General features: G+C 42.7%; 1 protein-coding gene across 3 annotated transcripts in view; it reads right to left on the bottom strand.

The window, feature by feature from the left end:
• Positions 1–18095, bottom strand: part of LOC110533971 (pyruvate carboxylase, mitochondrial) — a 96580-nt gene extending 78485 nt beyond the window's left edge. Inside the window, exons 1-7 of one of the 3 annotated variants that reach the window (XM_036990382.2) lie at positions 17323–18028; positions 13202–13237; positions 3302–3443; positions 2994–3178; positions 2709–2874; positions 2377–2522; positions 2160–2277 (exon numbers count right to left, since the gene is read on the bottom strand). In XM_036990382.2, coding sequence (XP_036846277.1) covers positions 2160–2277; positions 2377–2522; positions 2709–2874; positions 2994–3178; positions 3302–3443 — 757 coding nt within the window. In that variant the 5' untranslated portion in view covers positions 13202–13237; positions 17323–18028. Of the gene's footprint in view, positions 1–2159; positions 2278–2376; positions 2523–2708; positions 2875–2993; positions 3179–3301; positions 3444–13201; positions 13238–17322 lie in introns of all 3 variants that reach the window. The other 2 variants (XM_036990381.2, XM_036990383.2) reach the window with 2 other exon arrangements.
• Positions 18096–19042: the final 947 nt, after the last annotated feature.

Here is a 19042-nt window from a genome sequence, read left to right as displayed (position 1 = left end):
ACAAATGTATTAATAAAAAAAACAGAAATACCTTATTTACATAAGTATTCAGACACTTTGCTATGAGACTCAAAATTTAGCTCAGGTGCATCCTGTTTCCATTGATCATCCTTGAGATGTTTCTACAACTTGATTGGAATCCACCTGTGGTAAATTGAATTGATTGGACATGATTTTGAAAAGGCACACACCTGTCTATATAAAAGGTCCCACAGCTGACAGTGCATGTCAGAGCAAAAACCAAGCCATGAGGTCAAAGGAATAGTCTGTAGAGCTCTGGGACAGGATTGTGTCGAGGCACAGATCCGAGGAAGGGTAGCAAAACATTTCTGCAGCATTGAAGGTCCCCAAGAACACAGTGGCCTCCATCATTTTTGAATGGAAGAAGTTTGGAATCACCAAGACTCGGCCAAACTGATCAATCAGGGGAGAAGGGCCTTGGTCAGGGAGGTGACCAAGAACCTGAAGGTCACTCTGACAGAGCTCCAGAGTTCCTCTGTGGAGATGGGAGAACCTTCCAAAAGGATAACCATCTCTGCAGCACTCCACCAAATCAGGCCTTTATGGTAGAGTGGCCAGACGGAAACCACTCCGCTTGGAGTTTGCCAAAATGCACCTAAAAGGACTCACAGACCATGAGAAACAAGATTCTCTGGTCTGATGAAACCAAGATTGAACTCATTGGCCTGAATGCCAAGTGTCATGTCTGGAGAAACCTGGCACCATCCCTATGGTAAAGCATGGTGGTGACAGCATCAGAAAACCTGCTCTAGAGCGCTCAGGACCTCAGACTGGAGCGAAGGTTCACCTTCCAACAGAACAACGACCCTAAGCACAAAGCCAAGACAACACAGGAGTGGCTTCAGGGACAGGTCTCTGAATGTCCTTGAGTGGCTTAGCCAGACCCCGGACCTAAACATCTCTGGAGAAACTTAAATAGCTGTGCAGAGACGCTCCCCGTCCAACCTGACAGAGCTTGAGAGGATCTGCAGAGAAGGGGAGAAACTCCCCAAATACAGGTGTGCCAAGCTTGTAGCGCCATACCCAAGAAGACTCGAGGATGTAATCGCTGCCAAAGGTTCTTCAACAAAGTACCTAGTAAAGGGTCTGAATATTAATGTAAATGTAATATTTCATACATTAGAAAACATTTTTAAAAACCTGTTTTTGCATTGTCATTATGGGGTATTTAATCAATTTTAGAATAAGACAAAATGTGGAAAAAGTCAAGGGGTCTGAATACTTTCTGAATGCCCTGTATATTGTTGGATGCTGCTGGGGAATGAAAATGGAAATGTAAAACAAGTTGCTGAGGTGGAAACCATTAAGTTGAACCTTTAGCAGGAGGAAACTCCACACAATTCAAATTTGCTGCATTCATGTAATGGAACCTAGCGGGAGTGAAACTTTGGCACAACTCCATATGATTCAAGAGATTACATGTTACCCCAAGAAACCAATTGACGGCGGTAACTGTAGATGACAACGCAGCTTTATTCACTTCAGGGGGATTTGGCTGAGCGCGGTGCAACTCCATCCGGGTCAGGGTTGCTGCATTCACATCAGGGGAACATAACTGGGCTGAAACTCTGTTGCAGCTCCATACAATGAGGCTCTGTCCACACCAGGGAAACTGAGCAGGAGTTAACGGGGGGTGAAACTCAACATGATTATTGCATTTCCATTTTCGTGTGTTCCACTTGCATTCAGTAGCATTCATGAATCACATGATTATGCATAGCATTGACGTCAAAACGGAAGAATCAAGGACTTGGCTGGTTCCTGATGTGAGATTCTCTCTGGTGTTTGCAGAACAACTGGTGCTGTGAGATTAGGATGGCAGGACCTGCTCAGGACAAAGCAATTGTGACAGGAGTAAAGGATCACAATATGGGAAAATGAATGGCTGCAGCACAGCCGTTATAATGAATGCTTGACGCATGGAAAACTAAGGCATACATGTATTCAAGCGCGTATTCTTATTCCAAATGTATGCAGTTCTGTCCTTGCGCTGTTCTTGTCCATGGATGTTCTATATTATGTCATGTTTTGTGTGGGCCTTAGGAAGAGCAGCTGATGCTTTAGTAGTAGCTAGTGGGAATCCTAATAAAATACAGAATCATAATGTCCCCCAAAAACAGTTGAGCGAACAAACTCACCCAGGATCTGCACTTCAATGTGTCTGGGTCTCTCAACAAACTTCTCCACGAACAGAGCACCGTTCCCAAACGCAGCCAGGGCCTCAGAGTACGCACGCTGATAGTTCTCCTCCAGCTCCTACACACGGCGACCGACGGGGGATCAACAAGTCAAACAGCACAAAGACAAAAACACTCCGATTGGAGCCCCTACTTACTCGCAGATATCTCTACTCACCTCGTACTCTTTGACCACCCTCATCCCCCTGCCCCCACCGCCGTAGGCAGCCTTGAAGATGATGGGAAAGCCATAGGTGTTGGAAAACTCCTGGGCTTCTGACAGGCAAGTGACGGGGCCGTCTGTCCCTGGTACCACTGGGACCCCTGGAAGAAAAAAATGAAAAAAATCAAACATCATGAGGTTAGCTGAGTGTAAATAAACTTTTACTTAACTGTACGCAATGTCAGCAAGACTGTGTTTGAGGATGCTGCTGATTTAAAACCTAAAAAAACTCAGATGAAACAAACTTCCATCAGACAGTCCTGAGAATGGCAGTGTGTCCAGCCTACCTGCACGGATAGCGATGGCTCGAGCCTCCACTTTGTCTCCCATCTTGCGCACCACTTCAGGGGAAGGGCCAATGAAGCGTACCCCAGCATCGGCACACGCCTGGGCAAAGTCTGATCGCTCAGACAGGAAGCCGTACCCAGGGTGGATGGCATCCACATCATTCTCCTGAGAATAAAATATATGATACGACAAAGTTGTGGCAAGACAGCGTAAAGGTGTGATCTCAAAACGTAGTGAGAATTGGTTCAGAAAAGTTTGAAAAGACGCATATTAAAATCTCAGACCTTGGCCACTTTGATGATGTCAGGGATGTCCAGGTAGGCAGCCACGGGCGGCAGGCCCTTCCCTATGAGGTAAGCCTCATCTGCCTTCTGCCTGTGCATCTGGCCTGTGTCCTGTTCAGAGTAGACAGCCACCGTCCGGATCCCCAGCTCAGTGCAGGCCCGAAACACACGGATAGCAATCTCACCTACAAGCGGTTGAATTAGTCAGCTGGGGATTGAATTATGTGGTGAGAGGAAACTCTCTCTAAGACTTTGGCTGAGATTTCAGTGTCTACAGAATGGCCAGGGTGGGAGAATGGTTACTGTACCTCTGTTGGCCACCATAACCTTTTTGATGGGCTTGTACTCCAGAGTACGAGGGGAGGTGTGGTTGGAGCGGGACAGGCAGCATGCCCTCCTGACAGCCAGCAGCCCCAGGGCCGAACGCATGCCTCCAACCTGCAGCAGCATCTACACAGGTCGAGGACGGGGGGTGGACAGAACAGGAAGGAACGAGTAAACAACTGACAGCTCATGCATGATGCAACACAGGTCCTGACCTATATACACAGTAGTATGTAGTCTAACTTAAGACACTAAAAATGTCAACCTTGTCAAGGAGATCGCCTATGGCTGTAAAAGCAAACAAATGTTGCATTAAAAGACGCAGACAGGACTATCTAAATCATGAGCGATTTATAGCTAACGCTTCCTTTACCTTGGAAAGAATTTGGGAAGAGTAGATGGCCATTTCTACAGTTTAGTCAGCTGTTTACATTCCACTGGCATCAGGAAAGTACAGTGATTAAAAATAATCAGCACAAGACACCAAAAGACAGAATTGCCTTGGAAGGAGTGCAAGTAACAGTAAGGAGAGTAGTGGGGAGTGGACAGAGACAGCCTCAATTTATAACACTCTGACCACAGACCTCTGGAGAGAAGTAGAAACGTTCAACATTCCCATTATTCACAGGAAGACTGCAATAGCCAGAGAAAATTTGCCTAAGAAATTGATTAGCGTGTAGTTAGAAGCTCAATGTGGCAATAGCTGATTCCTTAAGAAAAAGGCCAAGGGGAAATGAACAGGTTTGAACTTGAACTTAAAAAGTTAAATATAAAATTGTTGAATGGTCCAACTGTGCTAACGTACGACCCTAGCTCACAAATCAATCAAAACCCTTCGGAGTATCCAAAAACTGTTGGCCTGTTGTTGTAACCACCATGAGACTGGTCCTCTGACACAGAAGCCGCATTTAACTCCAGTAGCAGTAACAGAGTTCAGACTACATGGTCCGACCAGCAGTTCTACAGATCCAATTCAAGGATATACAAAATCTGCGTAAGTATTCCCATGAACATGCCAACTGATCAACACTAAGAGGTTGATCAGGGTCGATACAACAGGGCCCGGTTTCCCGAAACGCATCTTAAGGCTTAAGTTAAAACGTTAGAACCTTCGTAGGAGCATCGTTAAATCTCTGAGCTGTTTCCCAAACGCATCCATATTAAACTACTCAGAACAGCTAAGTGCGTCAGACCCTTTTTTGCCCACCACGCGTCACTTTATACACTGAAGATTTTCTGCTAAACAGATAATCACATGGTTTATCCATCTCTGTGACCGACGATTACTTCTGAACAAAAGTTGAAGACAAACACAAAAGTTGCCAATGTATTTGCAATTGATACAAACAAGCGACGTATATAATATGCTTCAAATGAACACCGAGATGGCGGCATTCAAATATAAACCGTAGGCTATAGGCCAATTTCAAACAGATTTTAAGTTACATTTCATGTTCAAACAATTGAGTTCTGTTTTGCTACGTGCAGGCTACCGTGGTCTAATTTGACTCAATATACTGTATGTGTAGCCTAAAACGTGCGCAATGATGTGCCAAAAAGCTGTGATTTTATGAATTTTTATTGGGTCAGCATTGTAGACTGAACAAAAATAAAACAATATAAAAAGTTGCAGTTCATATTAGGAAATTAAAATAAATTAGGCCCTAGTCTATGGAGTTCACATGACTGGGAATACACATATACATTGGCTGGTCACAGACACCTTTTCATTTTTTTTTATTACAAAATAAATTAAAAAGTAGGGGACGTGGATCAGAAAACCAGTCAGTATCCGGTGACCACCTTTTGCCTCAAGCAGCACCACATCTCCTTCGCATAGAGTCGATCAGGCTGTTGATTGTGGCATGTTGAATGTTGTCCCACTCCTCTTCAATGGCTGTGTGAAGTTGCTGGATACTGGCAGGAAATGGAAGACGCTGTCATACACGTTGATCCAGAGCATTCAAAACAAACATGCTCAAATGGGTGACATATCTATCTGGTGACTACGGAGGACATGGAACATTTTCATCTACCATGAATTGTGTACAGATCCTTGCGACATGGGGGGGGGGGGGGGGGGGGGGGGGGGGGGTCATGCATTATGATGCTGAAACGTGAGGTGATGGCGGCAGATAAATGACACGACAATGGGCCTCAGGATCTCATCACGGTATCTCTGTGCATTCAAATTGCCATCAATAAAATGCAATTGTGTTCGTTGTCTGTAGTTTATGCCTGCCCATAGCTGAGTGTAATAACTCCAACTCGACCACGGGGCACTGTGTTGACAACGTTGACATCAGCAAACCATCTGCCATATGACAGGTACAGTTGAAACCGGGATTCATCCGTTAAGAGCACACTTCTCCAGCGCGCCAGTGGTCATCGTAGGTGAGCATTTGCCCACTGAAGTCAGTTACGACACAGAACTGCAGTCAGGTTAAGACGCTGGTGAGGACGACGAGCACGCAGATGAGCTTCCCTGAGACGGTTTCTGACAGTTTGTATAAGAAATTCTATGGTTATGCAAACCCACAGTTTCATCAGCTGTTCAGGTGGCTGGTCTCAGATGATCCCGCAGGTGAATAGTCTTGGCATGCTCACTAACAGGGATGTAAACAAATGTGTGCAGAAAATTAGAGAAAAGCATTTTGTGCACATGGAAAACATCTGGGATCTTTCATTTCAGCTCATGAAACATGAGACCAACACTTTACACGTTGCATTTATATTTTTGCTCAGTATAATAAGCTGCCTCAATATTTGCAGCCATAAGGTGGTAATCTCCCTTTAGGAGCGGATCCATCGTCAGTATTGTGAAATAATTCATGGTAAACGGTAAGATTTGAACGGAGAAAGCTGATCTGAGAGCAGCACCTCCTTTCTTTCGGTCCTATCAGTATCGACATGCTCCGACGATACACTTAGTGACCGTTCTCTCTGCGTGGTGTTCTGGGAAGAAACATGTTACATCTTCGGCCGTTGCCTTTGGAAACAAATGTTACATCTTCAGCCGTTGCGAGAACATTGCATCGTTAAAACCCTTGTTAAGCCTAAATTCCATCACTATCTGAAAGCCGGGTCCTGGATCATAACAGTCCATACAAACACCAAACGCCAGGTCTAAACAGCAAATGCTTTAACAGGAGCTAAAGATTGTCATTGATCAGTCATAACAAGCTCAGCACTTGTGATCCTAAATAAAGTCTGTGGGCCAAATGAAAGTGGGCCAAATGAAAGACTATATTCTTGATGACATTCCTCTTGTCCACTCACTTGTGCAACATGGTAAAGGGCAGCCTACTGTAATACAGCCTTGCACATTTTTGCCTACAACTAATGTCACCTGTCAACCATTCCTGCGCAGTTTTTCCCCCGGCAAGAATAGGCTGCAAATGTATTTCAATGTGTTCTGGATTCAAGCTGACAGGGTGTGTTTGCTTTATGGCTTAATGAGGGCTCTGGAGAGAAAGTCTGGCACCAAGGAGCACCCGTCAGCAGACTGACCTTGTTGAACAGTCTCTCCATTCTCACCTACAGTGTCTTCTTTCCAGACAAGGTTGACTCACCAATGAGTTATTAATACTACACAGAGAGAGAACTAAAAAGGTTGGTTTGTCAAACCTAATTAAAATGTATTTACAATGATGTAGTATTACCTCATTGGAGAGTCAAACGTGTACAGTCAAGGGTTGGACAAGGTGCCAGTTAGAGTAGTCAACATTGTGACAACTAGGCTAGGCCATTTCTCATCTGGAAAGAAGACACTATTAGAGAAATAGTTCAACAAGGTCAGTCTGCTGACAACTATGAAAATGGGCTACAACAGGCAGAACAAGGTTGGTTTACATTTTCAATAAAATGTGCCTACATTTATCTCTGTGCTGGTCTTTTCCACTCCACAACAGAAAATAAATACGAGAGTGGGGAGTCAACATGACTGAACATGTTAGGGCAATTGTCTTAAAACCAGATTTAACATGCATATAAACACCAACCCAGTTCAACAAAGTGATGAGGCATCCATTACTAGGCCTATAGCCCACTAACAAAACAACAAAGTGATGAGGCATCCATTACTAGGCCTATAGCCCACTAACAAAACAACAGTGATGTGGCATCAATTACTAGGCCTATAGCCCACTAACAAAACAACAAAGTGATGAGGCATCCATTACTAGGCCTATAGCCCACTAACAAAACAACAAAGTGATGAGGCATCCATTACTAGGCCTATAGCCCACTAACAAAACAACAAAGTGATGAGGCATCCATTACTAGGCCTATAGCCCACTAACAAAACAACAGTGATGTGGCATCAATTACTAGGCCTATAGCCCACTAACAAAACAACAAAGTGATGAGGCATCCATTACTAGGCCTATAGCCCACTAACAAAACAACAGTGATGTGGCATCAATTACTAGGCCTATAGCCCACTAACAAAACAACAGTGATGTGGCATCAATTACTAGGCCTATAGCCCACTAACAAAACAACAAAGTGATGAGGCATCAATTACTAGGCCTATAGCCCACTAACAAAACAACAAAGTGATGAGGCATCCATTACTAGGCCTATAGCCCACTAACAAAACAACAAAGTGATGAGGCATCCATTACTAGGCCTATAGCCCACTAACAAAACAACAAAGTGATGAGGCATCCATTACTAGGCCTATAGCCCACTAACAAAACAACAAAGTGATGTGGCATCCATTACTAGGCCTATAGCCCACTAACAAAACAACAAAGTTGTAGCCTGTTCATGTTTATCTTCACAAAAGTAGTTTTATTACATCGAGACTAGGCTAAATCCTAACCATTCTGGAATGCAGTACCCAAGAGATACTTTTGTTGAAAGTACTGACTGTAACCAGAGTGCAATAGTAACAAGACAAGGTTGTTGGCTAAACACCCCCCCCCCCCCCCCCCCATGCAGGTATAAACATACAGGTATGGAAGCGCTATTGAAGTAACACAAAGCCTCAAACTTTATCAACTCATCTGGCACAGATTACTCCAGATACGACATGCTCTTGACAATCACTCAACACCTTCGTTCGACAACTTTTTTTCTTGTGGAAACTTGGTGAGTTATATAAAATGACAATTGTAGTGCAAGGAGTTGATGTTGTAGACAACCATTAAACAGATAAGAATGACCTCTGACTTACTGAGAAGAGTGCTGCGGGAAGTCGACATTTGACAAGGTAGCTGAAGCCGTTTCTCAATCTCTCGGTCCCAGCTTTGATGCACCTGTGCTGACCTCGCCTTCTGGATGATAGTGGGGTGACCACCCGAGCCACTGCCTGTTCACCCCGCTATTTATTTTGTACATTTATTTAACGAGGCAAGTCAGTTAAAAACAAATTATTATTTTCAATGACGGCCTAGGAACAGTTGGTTAACTGCCTTGTTCAGGGGCAGAACGACAGATTTTTACCTTGTCAGCTCGGGGATTTCATCTTACAATCTTTTGGTTACTAGTCCAACGTTCTAACCACTAGGCTACCTGCCGCCACATCCAGAAAGCGAGGTCACCACAGGTGCATCAAAGCTGGGACCGAGAAACAGCTATCTTAAGGTCATCAGACTGCTAAACAGCAATCACCAGTTCAGAAAGGCTGCTGCCCACATTGAGACCCAATCACTGGACACTTTAATAAATGGATCACTAGTCACTTTAAACAATGCCACCTTAATAATGTTTACATATCTTACATTACTCATATCACATCTACTGCACCTTGTCTGTCCCGGCTATCACTCATCCATATATTTACAGTGGGGCAAAAAAGTATTTAGTCAGCCACCAATTGTGCAAGTTCTCCCACTTAAAAAGATGAGAGGCCTGTAATTCTCGTTCTGGGGCTCCACGCAAGATCTCACCCCGTGGGGTCAAAATGATCACAAGGTGGTGAGCAAAAATCACAGAACCACACGGGGGGACCTAGTGAATGACCTGCAGAGAGCTGGGACCAAAGTAACAAAGCCTACCATCAGTAACACACTACGCCGCCAGGGACTCAAATCCTGCAGTGCCAGACGTGTCCCCCTGCTTAAGCCAGTACATGTCCAGGCCCGTCTGAAGTTTGCTAGAGAGCATTTGGATGACCCAGAAGAAGATTGGGACAATGTCATATGGTCAGATGAAACCAAAATATAACTTTTTGGTAAAAACTCATCTCGTCGTGTTTGGAGGACAAAGAAGGCTGAGTTGCATCCAAAGAACACCATACCTACTGTGAAGCATGGGGGTGAAAACATCATGCTTTGGGGCTGTTTTTCTGCAAAGGGACCAGGACGACTGATCCGTGTAAAGGAAAGAATGAATGGGGCCATGTATCGTGAGATTTTGAGTTGCATCCAAAGAACACCATACCTACTGAAGATGAAAAGTGGCTGGGTCTTTCAGCATGACAATGATCCCAAACACACCGCCCGGGCAACGAAGGAGTGGCTTCGTAAGAAGCATTTCAAGGTCCTGGAGTGGCCTAGCCAGTCTCCAGATCTCAACCCCATAGAAAATCTTTGGAGGGAGTTGAAAGTCCGTGTTGCCCAGCAACAGCCCCAAAACATCACTGCTCTAGAGGAGATCTGCATGGAGGAATGGGCCAAAATACCAGCAACAGTGTGTTGTGAAGGCTTACAGAAAACGTTTGACCTCTGTCATTACCAACAAAAGGTATATAACAAAGTATTGAGAAACTTTTGTTATTGACCAAATACTTATTTTCCACCATCATTTGCAAATAAATTCATTAAAAATCCTACAATGTGATTTTCTGGATTTTTTCTCCTCATTTTGTCTGTCATAGTTGAAGTGTATCTATGATGAAAATGACAGGCTTCATCTTTTTAAGTGGGAGAACTTGCACAATTGGTGGCTGACTAAATACTTTTTTGCCCCACTGTATGATCAAAGGGGATATGATGGTTAAAATAATTGTCCTTTTTACTGTAACAAATGACTCAGCCACTCTTCCATTTTGACATAGCAAAGGTGTGAAGAACGTTGTCCAACTGAAGAAATAATACCTGAAACAACCTGTTCAGAAATATTGCTATGACAACAAAACAAGGCAAGTTAAAATGCATGTTCTTGAATAGATTAAATCTGGTTTGACAGCATTCATTTTGTACAATTCATGCCAACTCATTTTTTCAGTCATAGTTGAAGTGTACCTATGAGGAAAATTACAGGCCTCTACTTTAAGTGGGAGAACTTGCACAATTGGTGGCTGACTAAATACTTTTTTGCCCCACTGTATATGTACATATTCTCATTCACCCCTTTAGATTTGTGTATATTAGGTAGTTGTTGGGGAATTTGTTAGATTACTTGTTAGATATTACTGCACTGTCGGAACTAGAAGCATTCCGCCACACTCACATCTGCTAACCATGTGTATGTGACCAATTATTCCCGTTCAATTAAGATACCATCTACTAGACAGATCACTTTGTGGTTTGAAATGGTATAAACGTGAATAGATATTGTATAGATCCAGCTATATGAATAGGCCTCAATTAATGGTACAACCTAAAATGAGAAAAACATCTGATTAAGTCTGATTCCTGCTGATCATTTCCTTTAAGACAGTACATGCAAATACACTGCAGGGTGAAACAAATACAGGCTATGTAAAGATTCCCATATTTGAACCCAGCATCTCTTTCCCAGCCATGTACTCAGTATCGCTGTAAGCCTGGCAAGGGTAACTTGAACCTAGGCCTAAATGCCTTTTGTAACCATGAATGTAGCAAATTTGCAGACTGAAAATGTAGGGACAACAGTTGGTTAGTAAGAGGTGAAAAAAAGTAGAAACCATTAGAAATTCTCACGATAGATGGTTGGGTTACTAATGCACAATATAGGCTACTACGGCAGTGTTCTTTAGATAGGTCCTGCAGACCCACGCCAAGGGTCTGGTCTGCACTTTGGACTGGCCAGGGCCCAGTTTCCCTAAAGAAACTTAAGGCTAGGTTCACCGTTAGAACCTTCGTAAGAGCATCTTTAAATCTGCGCCGTTTCCCAAAACCATAGTTTATTAACGTAGAATTTAAAAAACACAAGTAATCTTATGCCTGCCTCAGACCACTCGTAGAACAGCTAAGTGCGTCATTAGTTGCTTTTTTGCCCTCCCATGTCACTTTATATACGGAACATCTACACTAAACATGGATAAACCATGAGATTGTCTCGGTGACTGCCGATAACCTCACAACAAAGTTGACTACAAATAAAGTTACCAATGTCTTTGCAATTGATACAAACAAGCAAGGTTTTAAAAAGATGCTTCAAATTGTAGGAAAGATGCATCGTTTAAAAAAAACACTCATAACCCTAAGACCCAGGGCTATCGGGAAACCAGGCACTGGACACTATTGGATCCAAGGATAGTGATCGAAGAACACTGCTAGGCCTATATGAGAACGAATCAACAGGAGTCTTCTACTGGCTTCTAATATCCACAAAGTCAGATTCCACAGCCACAAAGTCAAAAATGACTACAAAAATGGTGTTTTTGGTCTTAATGTAAAGTTAACCACACTGCTAAACTTGTGCCTAAAGGTTCAAATCACATTTTAAGAAGAGAAAATGTAGAAATGGGTGGGGTTTAAGACTTTCTGGGTATAGAAGCTAGTGACGGCCTTGCTTAGTAATAGACACTACCTTTAGCGTCTATTCATTTTCTGGCCAGGGGAGTTGTTAAGAGCACCGACACTGTCTGAACATTAACACATCGATTGCAGTACAATATTGTTAACATAAGGAACGTTTTTTCTTCTTCATTTCAGCAAGAAATAATAAAATGAGGATCCCACACGGCCTTACCGCCATGTTAGTGCTTGTTTATCGAAAACAGAAGTGACCACCCGTGCAAATTAGCCACCTAGTGTGCTCGAAGACCTGTGTGTAAGCGTAACTGGGGAGGAAGTGTAGCGGAAGTGTAGTTTGTCGGCTGGAAGCACACAGCCGTATGGGTCTGTGCAAATCTACTACAAGGAGAGTATCCTTTTTATTTGAAAGATTTTCTCCGCTGATATGAAAGATAACATATGGAACTTTCGAAAACCGTAATCGCAAGCGATGATTGAAGTTCATAAGCGTTAAAACAGTGCGTTGGGATTGTAGTTCACATGGTCCCAACGGTAAGTGGTGCTTATGGCTGAGAACCCTTGGGATAAGGCAGAAGGTTCTACAGCTGCAACATCAAGAGCATCCTGACCGGTTGCATCACTGCCTGGTACGGCAATTGCTTGGCCTCCGACCGCAAGGCACTTCAGAGGGTAGTGCGTACGGCCCAGTACATCACTGGAGCAAAGCTGCCTGCCATCCAGGACCTCTACACCAGGCGGTGTCAGAGGAAGGCCCTAAAAATGGTCAAAGACCTCAGCCACCCCAGTCATAGACTGTTCTCTGTACTACCGCATGGCAAGTGGTACCGGAGTGCCAAGTCTAGGACAAAAAGGCTTCAACAGTTTTTACCCCCAAGCCATAAGACCAAATGGTTACCCGGACTATTTGCATTGTGTGCCTCCCCCCAACCCAACCCCTCTTTTACGCTGCTGCTACTCTCTGTTTATCTTATATGCATAGTCACTTTAACTATACGTTCATGTACATACTACCTCAATTGTCCCGACCAACCAGTGCTCCCGCACATTGGCTAACCAGGCTATCTGCATTGGGTCCCACCACCCACCAACCCCTCTTTTTACGCTACTGCTACTCTGTTCATCATACATGCAGTCACTTTAACCATACCTACATGTACATACTACCTCAATAAGCCTGACTAACAGGTGTCTGAATATAGCCTTGCTACTCATTTTTCAAATGTCTTTTTACTGTTGTTTTATTTCTTCACTTACCGACACAGTTTTTTCCTCCGCACTATTGGTTAGAGCCTGTAAGAAAGCATTAAACTTTAAAGTATTGTAGTGTTGTATTCGGCGCACGTGACAAATAAACTTTGATTTGATAAGGCAGAATGCCTTGTTGAAGTGGCACTCCAATCTCCTTTTCACCTAATTTAAACACCCAATTAATTTCACAAAAGGACCATCTCAATAGGTGGTCCAGGTATGTAATGATATAGAATAAAAGGGATTGGGCTTTTCCTATTTTGTTCTCTATTGTTCTTCAAGCAAGGGGGAGGCCGATGATGTCACAGACTTCCATAAAACCAAATCCTTGAAGTTTGCAGTTGTCAAAAAAAAATATATACACACACAGTTGAAGTCAGAAGTTTACATACACTTAGGTTGGAGTCATTAAAACTTGTTTGTTTTTCAACCACTCCACAAATCTTGTTAACAAACTATAGTTTTGGCCAGTCGGTTAGGACATCTTTGTGCATGACAAGTAATTTTTCCAACAATTGTTTACAGACAGATTATTTCACTGTATCACAATTCCAGTGGGTCAGAAGTTTGCATACACTAAGTTGACTGTGTCTTTAAACAGCTTGGAAAATTCCAGACAATGATGTAATGGCTGTTGAAGCTTCTGATAGGCTAATTGACATAATTTGAGTCAATTGGAGTACCTGTGGATGTATTTCAAGGCCTACTTTCAAACTCAGTGCCTCTTTCCTTGACATCATGGGAAAATTGTAGACCTCCACAAGTCTGGTTCATCCTTGGGAGCAATTTCCAAACGCTTGAAGGTACCACGTTCATCTGTACAAACAATAGTACGCAAGTATAAACACCATGGGACAACGCAGCCGTCATACCGCTCAGGAAGAAGACGCATTCTGTCTCCTAGAGATGAACGTACATTGATGTGAAAAATGCAAATCAATCCCAGAACAGCAGCAAATGACCTTGTGAAGATGCTGGAGGAAACAGGTACAAAAGTATCTATATCCACAGTAAAACAAGGCCTATATCGACATAACCTGAAAGGCCGCTAAGCAAGGAAGAAGCCACTGCTCCACAACCGCCAGAAAAAAAGCCAGACCACGGTATGCAACTGCACATGGGGAGAAAGATTGTACTTTTTGGAGAAATGTCCTCTGGTCTGATGAAACAAAAAATAGAACCGTTTGGCCATAATGACCATTGTTATGTTTGGAGGAAAAAGGGGGATGCTTGCAAGCTGAAGAACACCATCCCAACTGTGAAGCATTGGGGTGGCAGCATCATGTTTTGGGGATGCTTTGCTGCAGGAAGGACTGGTGCACTAAACAAAATAGATGGCATCATGAGGGAGGACAATTATGTGGATATATTGAGCAACATCTCAAGACATCACTCAGGAAGTTAAAGTTTGGTTGCAAATGGGTCTTCCAAATGGACAATAACCCCAAGCATACTTCCAAAGTTGTGGCAGAATGGCTTAAGGACAACAAAGTCAAGGTACTGGAGTGGCCATCACAAAGCCCTGACCTCAATCCTATAGAAAATTTGTGGTCAGAACTGAAAAAGCGTGTATGAGCAAAGAGGCCTACAAACCTGACTCCGCTCTGTCAGGAGGAATGGGCCAAAATTCCCCCAACTTATTGTGGGAAGCTTGTGGAAGGCTACCTGAAACATTTGACCCAAGTTAAACAATTTAAAAGGCAATACTACCAAACACTAATTGAGTGTATGTAAACTTCTGACCCACTGGGAATGTAATGAAAGAAATAAAAGCTGAAATAAATTATTCTCTCTACTATTATTCTGACATTTCACATTCCTAAAATAAAGTGGTGATCCTAACTGACCTAAAACAGGGAATTTTTACTCAGATTAAATGTCAGGAATTGTGAAAAACTGAGTTTAAATGTATTTGACTGAGGTGTTCGTAAACTTCGACTTAAACTGTACAACAGTAAATTAATTCACAGTGACATTCCTAACATTGCTATACAGTACAGTAGGGCTGGGCGATATGGCCAAAATCTCATATACCGATATAGGCCATTTCATATCCTGATCACGATATAGCACATTTTCTGTAAATTCAATGAATAGAAAGTTTATATAAAATACCACATAAGAAATAGGCCTTTACATTACATTTTGAATTACACTCAACAAATAAAGGTATTTTCTCATATTTGATTATTTATTTATGTAGAACCTGTGCACATTTTCAATTAAGCATGTAACAAAATATAAAATATGAATGTATAAAATCTACAAATGTAAATAGAAAACACTTTCAACTATAGTTGCAAACAAAATATAGGCCTACATTTTTTTTAGCTATATATATATATATATATATATATATATATATATATATTTATTTATTTGGGGGCTTGGCCGTTTTGCATGTTATTTTGGCATTAATACGTGTCACACATCAGTTTGCATTTGGTACCTTGGGTCGAATGTTAGTGCCAACTTGAAACCCTCCTTTCTCGACCGTGTAAATTTGGGCCATGTCTTTGCAGATGTAAGTTGTAACGGCAGCTGTTATCTCCTTCCATCTTCGTGATTCTTTGCCATAAATGGTGTGCCGCAGGCAAAAGCCTCTTGCAACGTCTGAGTTTGGGGGGGGGGGTTTGTTTTGAGCACTCAACTGTACTTTTTTGGATATCATCCGTAGACTCTCTCCATACTGTTTCACATGATTCTTGCGTAGGTGGTAAAAAAGGTTAGTGTTGTTTGAGCCGGTTGTCGGGTCCGGCCTGCGGCATATTTTGCGGGAGAGTTTTCTGGTCCGTGTCAGACTTTTCCTATCCAAACCACGTCCATGCAACCGAAGTTGCCCCTGTTTTAGGTACGAGCTCAGTGTCTCCGTGCCACGATCACTCTCTTCCATGGTTGTTTGTGTTGCAGATTTCCTTCCACACGGTACATGTGAAAGAATGCAAAGCGTTGTCCAATTGACAAAAAAATATTGCCATAAAGAGTGTGATTTGCGACACAAAGAAATAAACGAGCACAATATGAAACGATAGACGTTTTTCTATCGTCACACAACATATTGTCATATCGCCCAGTCCTACAGTACAGTATGAAGACCAGTCTGAGTCCTGTTTTTGCAGTAAGCAGGTGCCCTGTACCTGCACCCATACGGGGAGTAGTTCAGATCAAGGTGCCGGAGGTGAGCTTTGCTGAGGGCCCTAAAGTGATTTTATTTAAGATAGGCCATATCTTTTATGCTCTCATTTCCAAGAGATTACTACTATGTTACTTCATTTCAAGGAGTACCTTGTATCCTCCAAGAAGATGTATTTTGGTACTTGGATGGCTTTAATGTGTCACTAATCACAGTGGGTGCAGTCCACTGTACCATGACATCAACCTACCTACCACCAAGCTTGCCAGCCACCAAGCAGTCATTAATCAGTCCTGTCCGGCATTAGGTGGACATGTCATTCACTTTATTATTTAGTGCCATTTCAGTCTTTCTGTTCAATCTTCCCAGTGTAACAGTTGGGATAATGGGACAATTCGGAGTACAACTAATTTCTCATCCCTGAATTAAGGTATGTTTTTTCAAGCCATATCTTTCAAGTGCTTCATGGTGTCTTACGCTACACTGTCATTGCTGTCCGACCCCAGTGCAGCTTATTGTAATCAAGCACAACTGTAGGGACGGAATCTTCCAGCAACTTTACCTAGTGCAACAAAGTCAAGGTTCTTCACTGATAGAAAGAGCAAACAAATCAATCTCAGTGTTCTCATGTTCGACGTATTATGTCAGAGTCAGAACATAGAGAATCGATGTAACTATTTGCTTGAGTCCAAACGTTTAAAGGTGGTAGAGAATTCTAAATGTTGAAATGTCACCATCATTTTGGAGAGATGCAGCTGCAATACCCATTTTTACTCCTGATGCAGCCACCTCACTAACCAACTCTCCAAATCAGCTAGCTGGCATAGCTAGCTAAACAACTGTTTGATAGCTAACTGCTCTGTACCTGCACGCAAAGACATTGCAGTAATATGATTTGATGGATATTGACCAACTACCTCGGGATAAGCAAGGGTGACAACCCCCCTCAAAAAAAAAATATTATCTAAGACTTGTAACGTTAATGCAAACTTACCTTACCGCTTCAAACCTAACGTTAGCACGCTTGAATAGGCTTGAAAGTCTCCCAGCTAACTATCTGTGTCTATCTGACGTTAGCAGGAGTGTCGGGTGTCGCTATTGACTGTTGCTGGCAGATAACTTTCTTCTTCAATCAACGTAATTAGCTAGCTGGGTACTGTGAGATGACAGTCCCCCTCCGATCGTGTTTGTTTTCTGTGCACCCTAGCTTGCAGTCACGGTTGATGACAGAAAAAAGTCTGGGGTTTGAAAGACAAGCTAGCTGTCTATTTACCTGAGACGTCTGATTCACTCAGACTACTCGCCCACCCACCCCTTGCTATTGGTTATCTTGATTACGCCTATTAATACGCTCGTACCCGGGGCCATAGAGAATCCAGTGGGCCTGATCTATATATCCATGTATTTTGGTGTATACTATCAATGAGTTAGCCAGCTAACTTTGATAAAACAACTAGAAATAGCTATTGATTCGGAAGATAAACCCCAGAGTTTCTAAACCCATAGACGCAACATCGCGAGACATCCGGGAACGCTTGCGAAACAGACCAGTCCTGGGTTTGAGAAGTCAATAAGAGTGAAATGTTCTTCCATATTTGTTCATTTTCTCTAAATCTAAAGGCACAACCTAGATCCGAGGCCGTGTCTTAAGTAGTCGGCCATGTTATTACTCAAACCTCGTGAAAGTGACAAACTGACACGTTTTCATTTTCGTCAAAAACAACTTTATATCGAAGGAGTGCCTGACGGCGTGCACATGCGCCGTGTGGCGCGAGAATCGTTAGACCCAATGACGTGAGTTAAACTAGCCAACATCGCCTACAAGTGTGATAGGATAAAACTGCTTCTCCAATAAAAATCCCCTATCGTCACAGTGTTTGATTTAGGGCGAGGTTCGTAAATTCAATCCGGAGTACCAGAGTGTAATTTGCATCACTGTCAATGACATACCTTTATTTTGAAGGCTAACTGCAACGTCCACTACTGTGGCTAGTTTCACATATATGGGTCCGACAACCATTAATCAAATGAGAGCTGTTTTATAAAAGGGGGTTATTTTAGATGATGACACCTAGCTATATAGTTAGCTACTACTGAAACAAATTGTCGTTTTGCTATCTTTTGGGGGAAGAACATTGTTTGCATCCGTGAGCTAGCTAGCTTTTTTTTAATGAACAGCACTGTGGGTGCGTGAGACAACTTCACCAGCATCATAGCATACGTATCGATGAATGTTGTGACATATGAAATACTAGTGATTAGTGTAATCAATGTGTAACAACTATGTAAGAAAATATGAACGCAACAAGCTTATTTGACGTGTATCTTTTTTTTGACACGCAAAGACTAAATATTCGTCGAATAAGACATGTGAGAGATGAATTTTGCCAAATTGATTTATTTATCTACTAATACAAAATCAGTAGCGGATTTAGGTACGGGCGACATGGGCAGCCGCCTAGGGCGGCATCTTGCAGGGAGCGGCACGGGGGCGGGCGCGGACGCTGAAGGGGGGGTTCGCCCAGGGCGCCATACAAGATAGAACCGACACATACACTTGAAACAAATAGCCAATCCGAAAACTCAGACAAAAATTATTTCTGCTACTAAGATCAGTGAAATGTAGGCTAAACTGAAAACGGAATGAAGAGCAGAAATCTCAACTAGCAAGCAAGTCGCAGCAATGAAGAACACAAAGGGGGGATTCTGGCAGG

This window comes from Oncorhynchus mykiss, chromosome 10 (genome assembly GCF_057628025.1).
Source record: "Oncorhynchus mykiss isolate SJ-2025 chromosome 10, ASM5762802v1, whole genome shotgun sequence".
In the NCBI taxonomy this organism is placed as follows: Eukaryota; Metazoa; Chordata; class Actinopteri; order Salmoniformes; family Salmonidae; genus Oncorhynchus; species Oncorhynchus mykiss.
The sequence above is the reverse complement of the archived record's forward strand: the minus strand, read 5'-3'. Positions and strand labels throughout refer to the sequence as shown.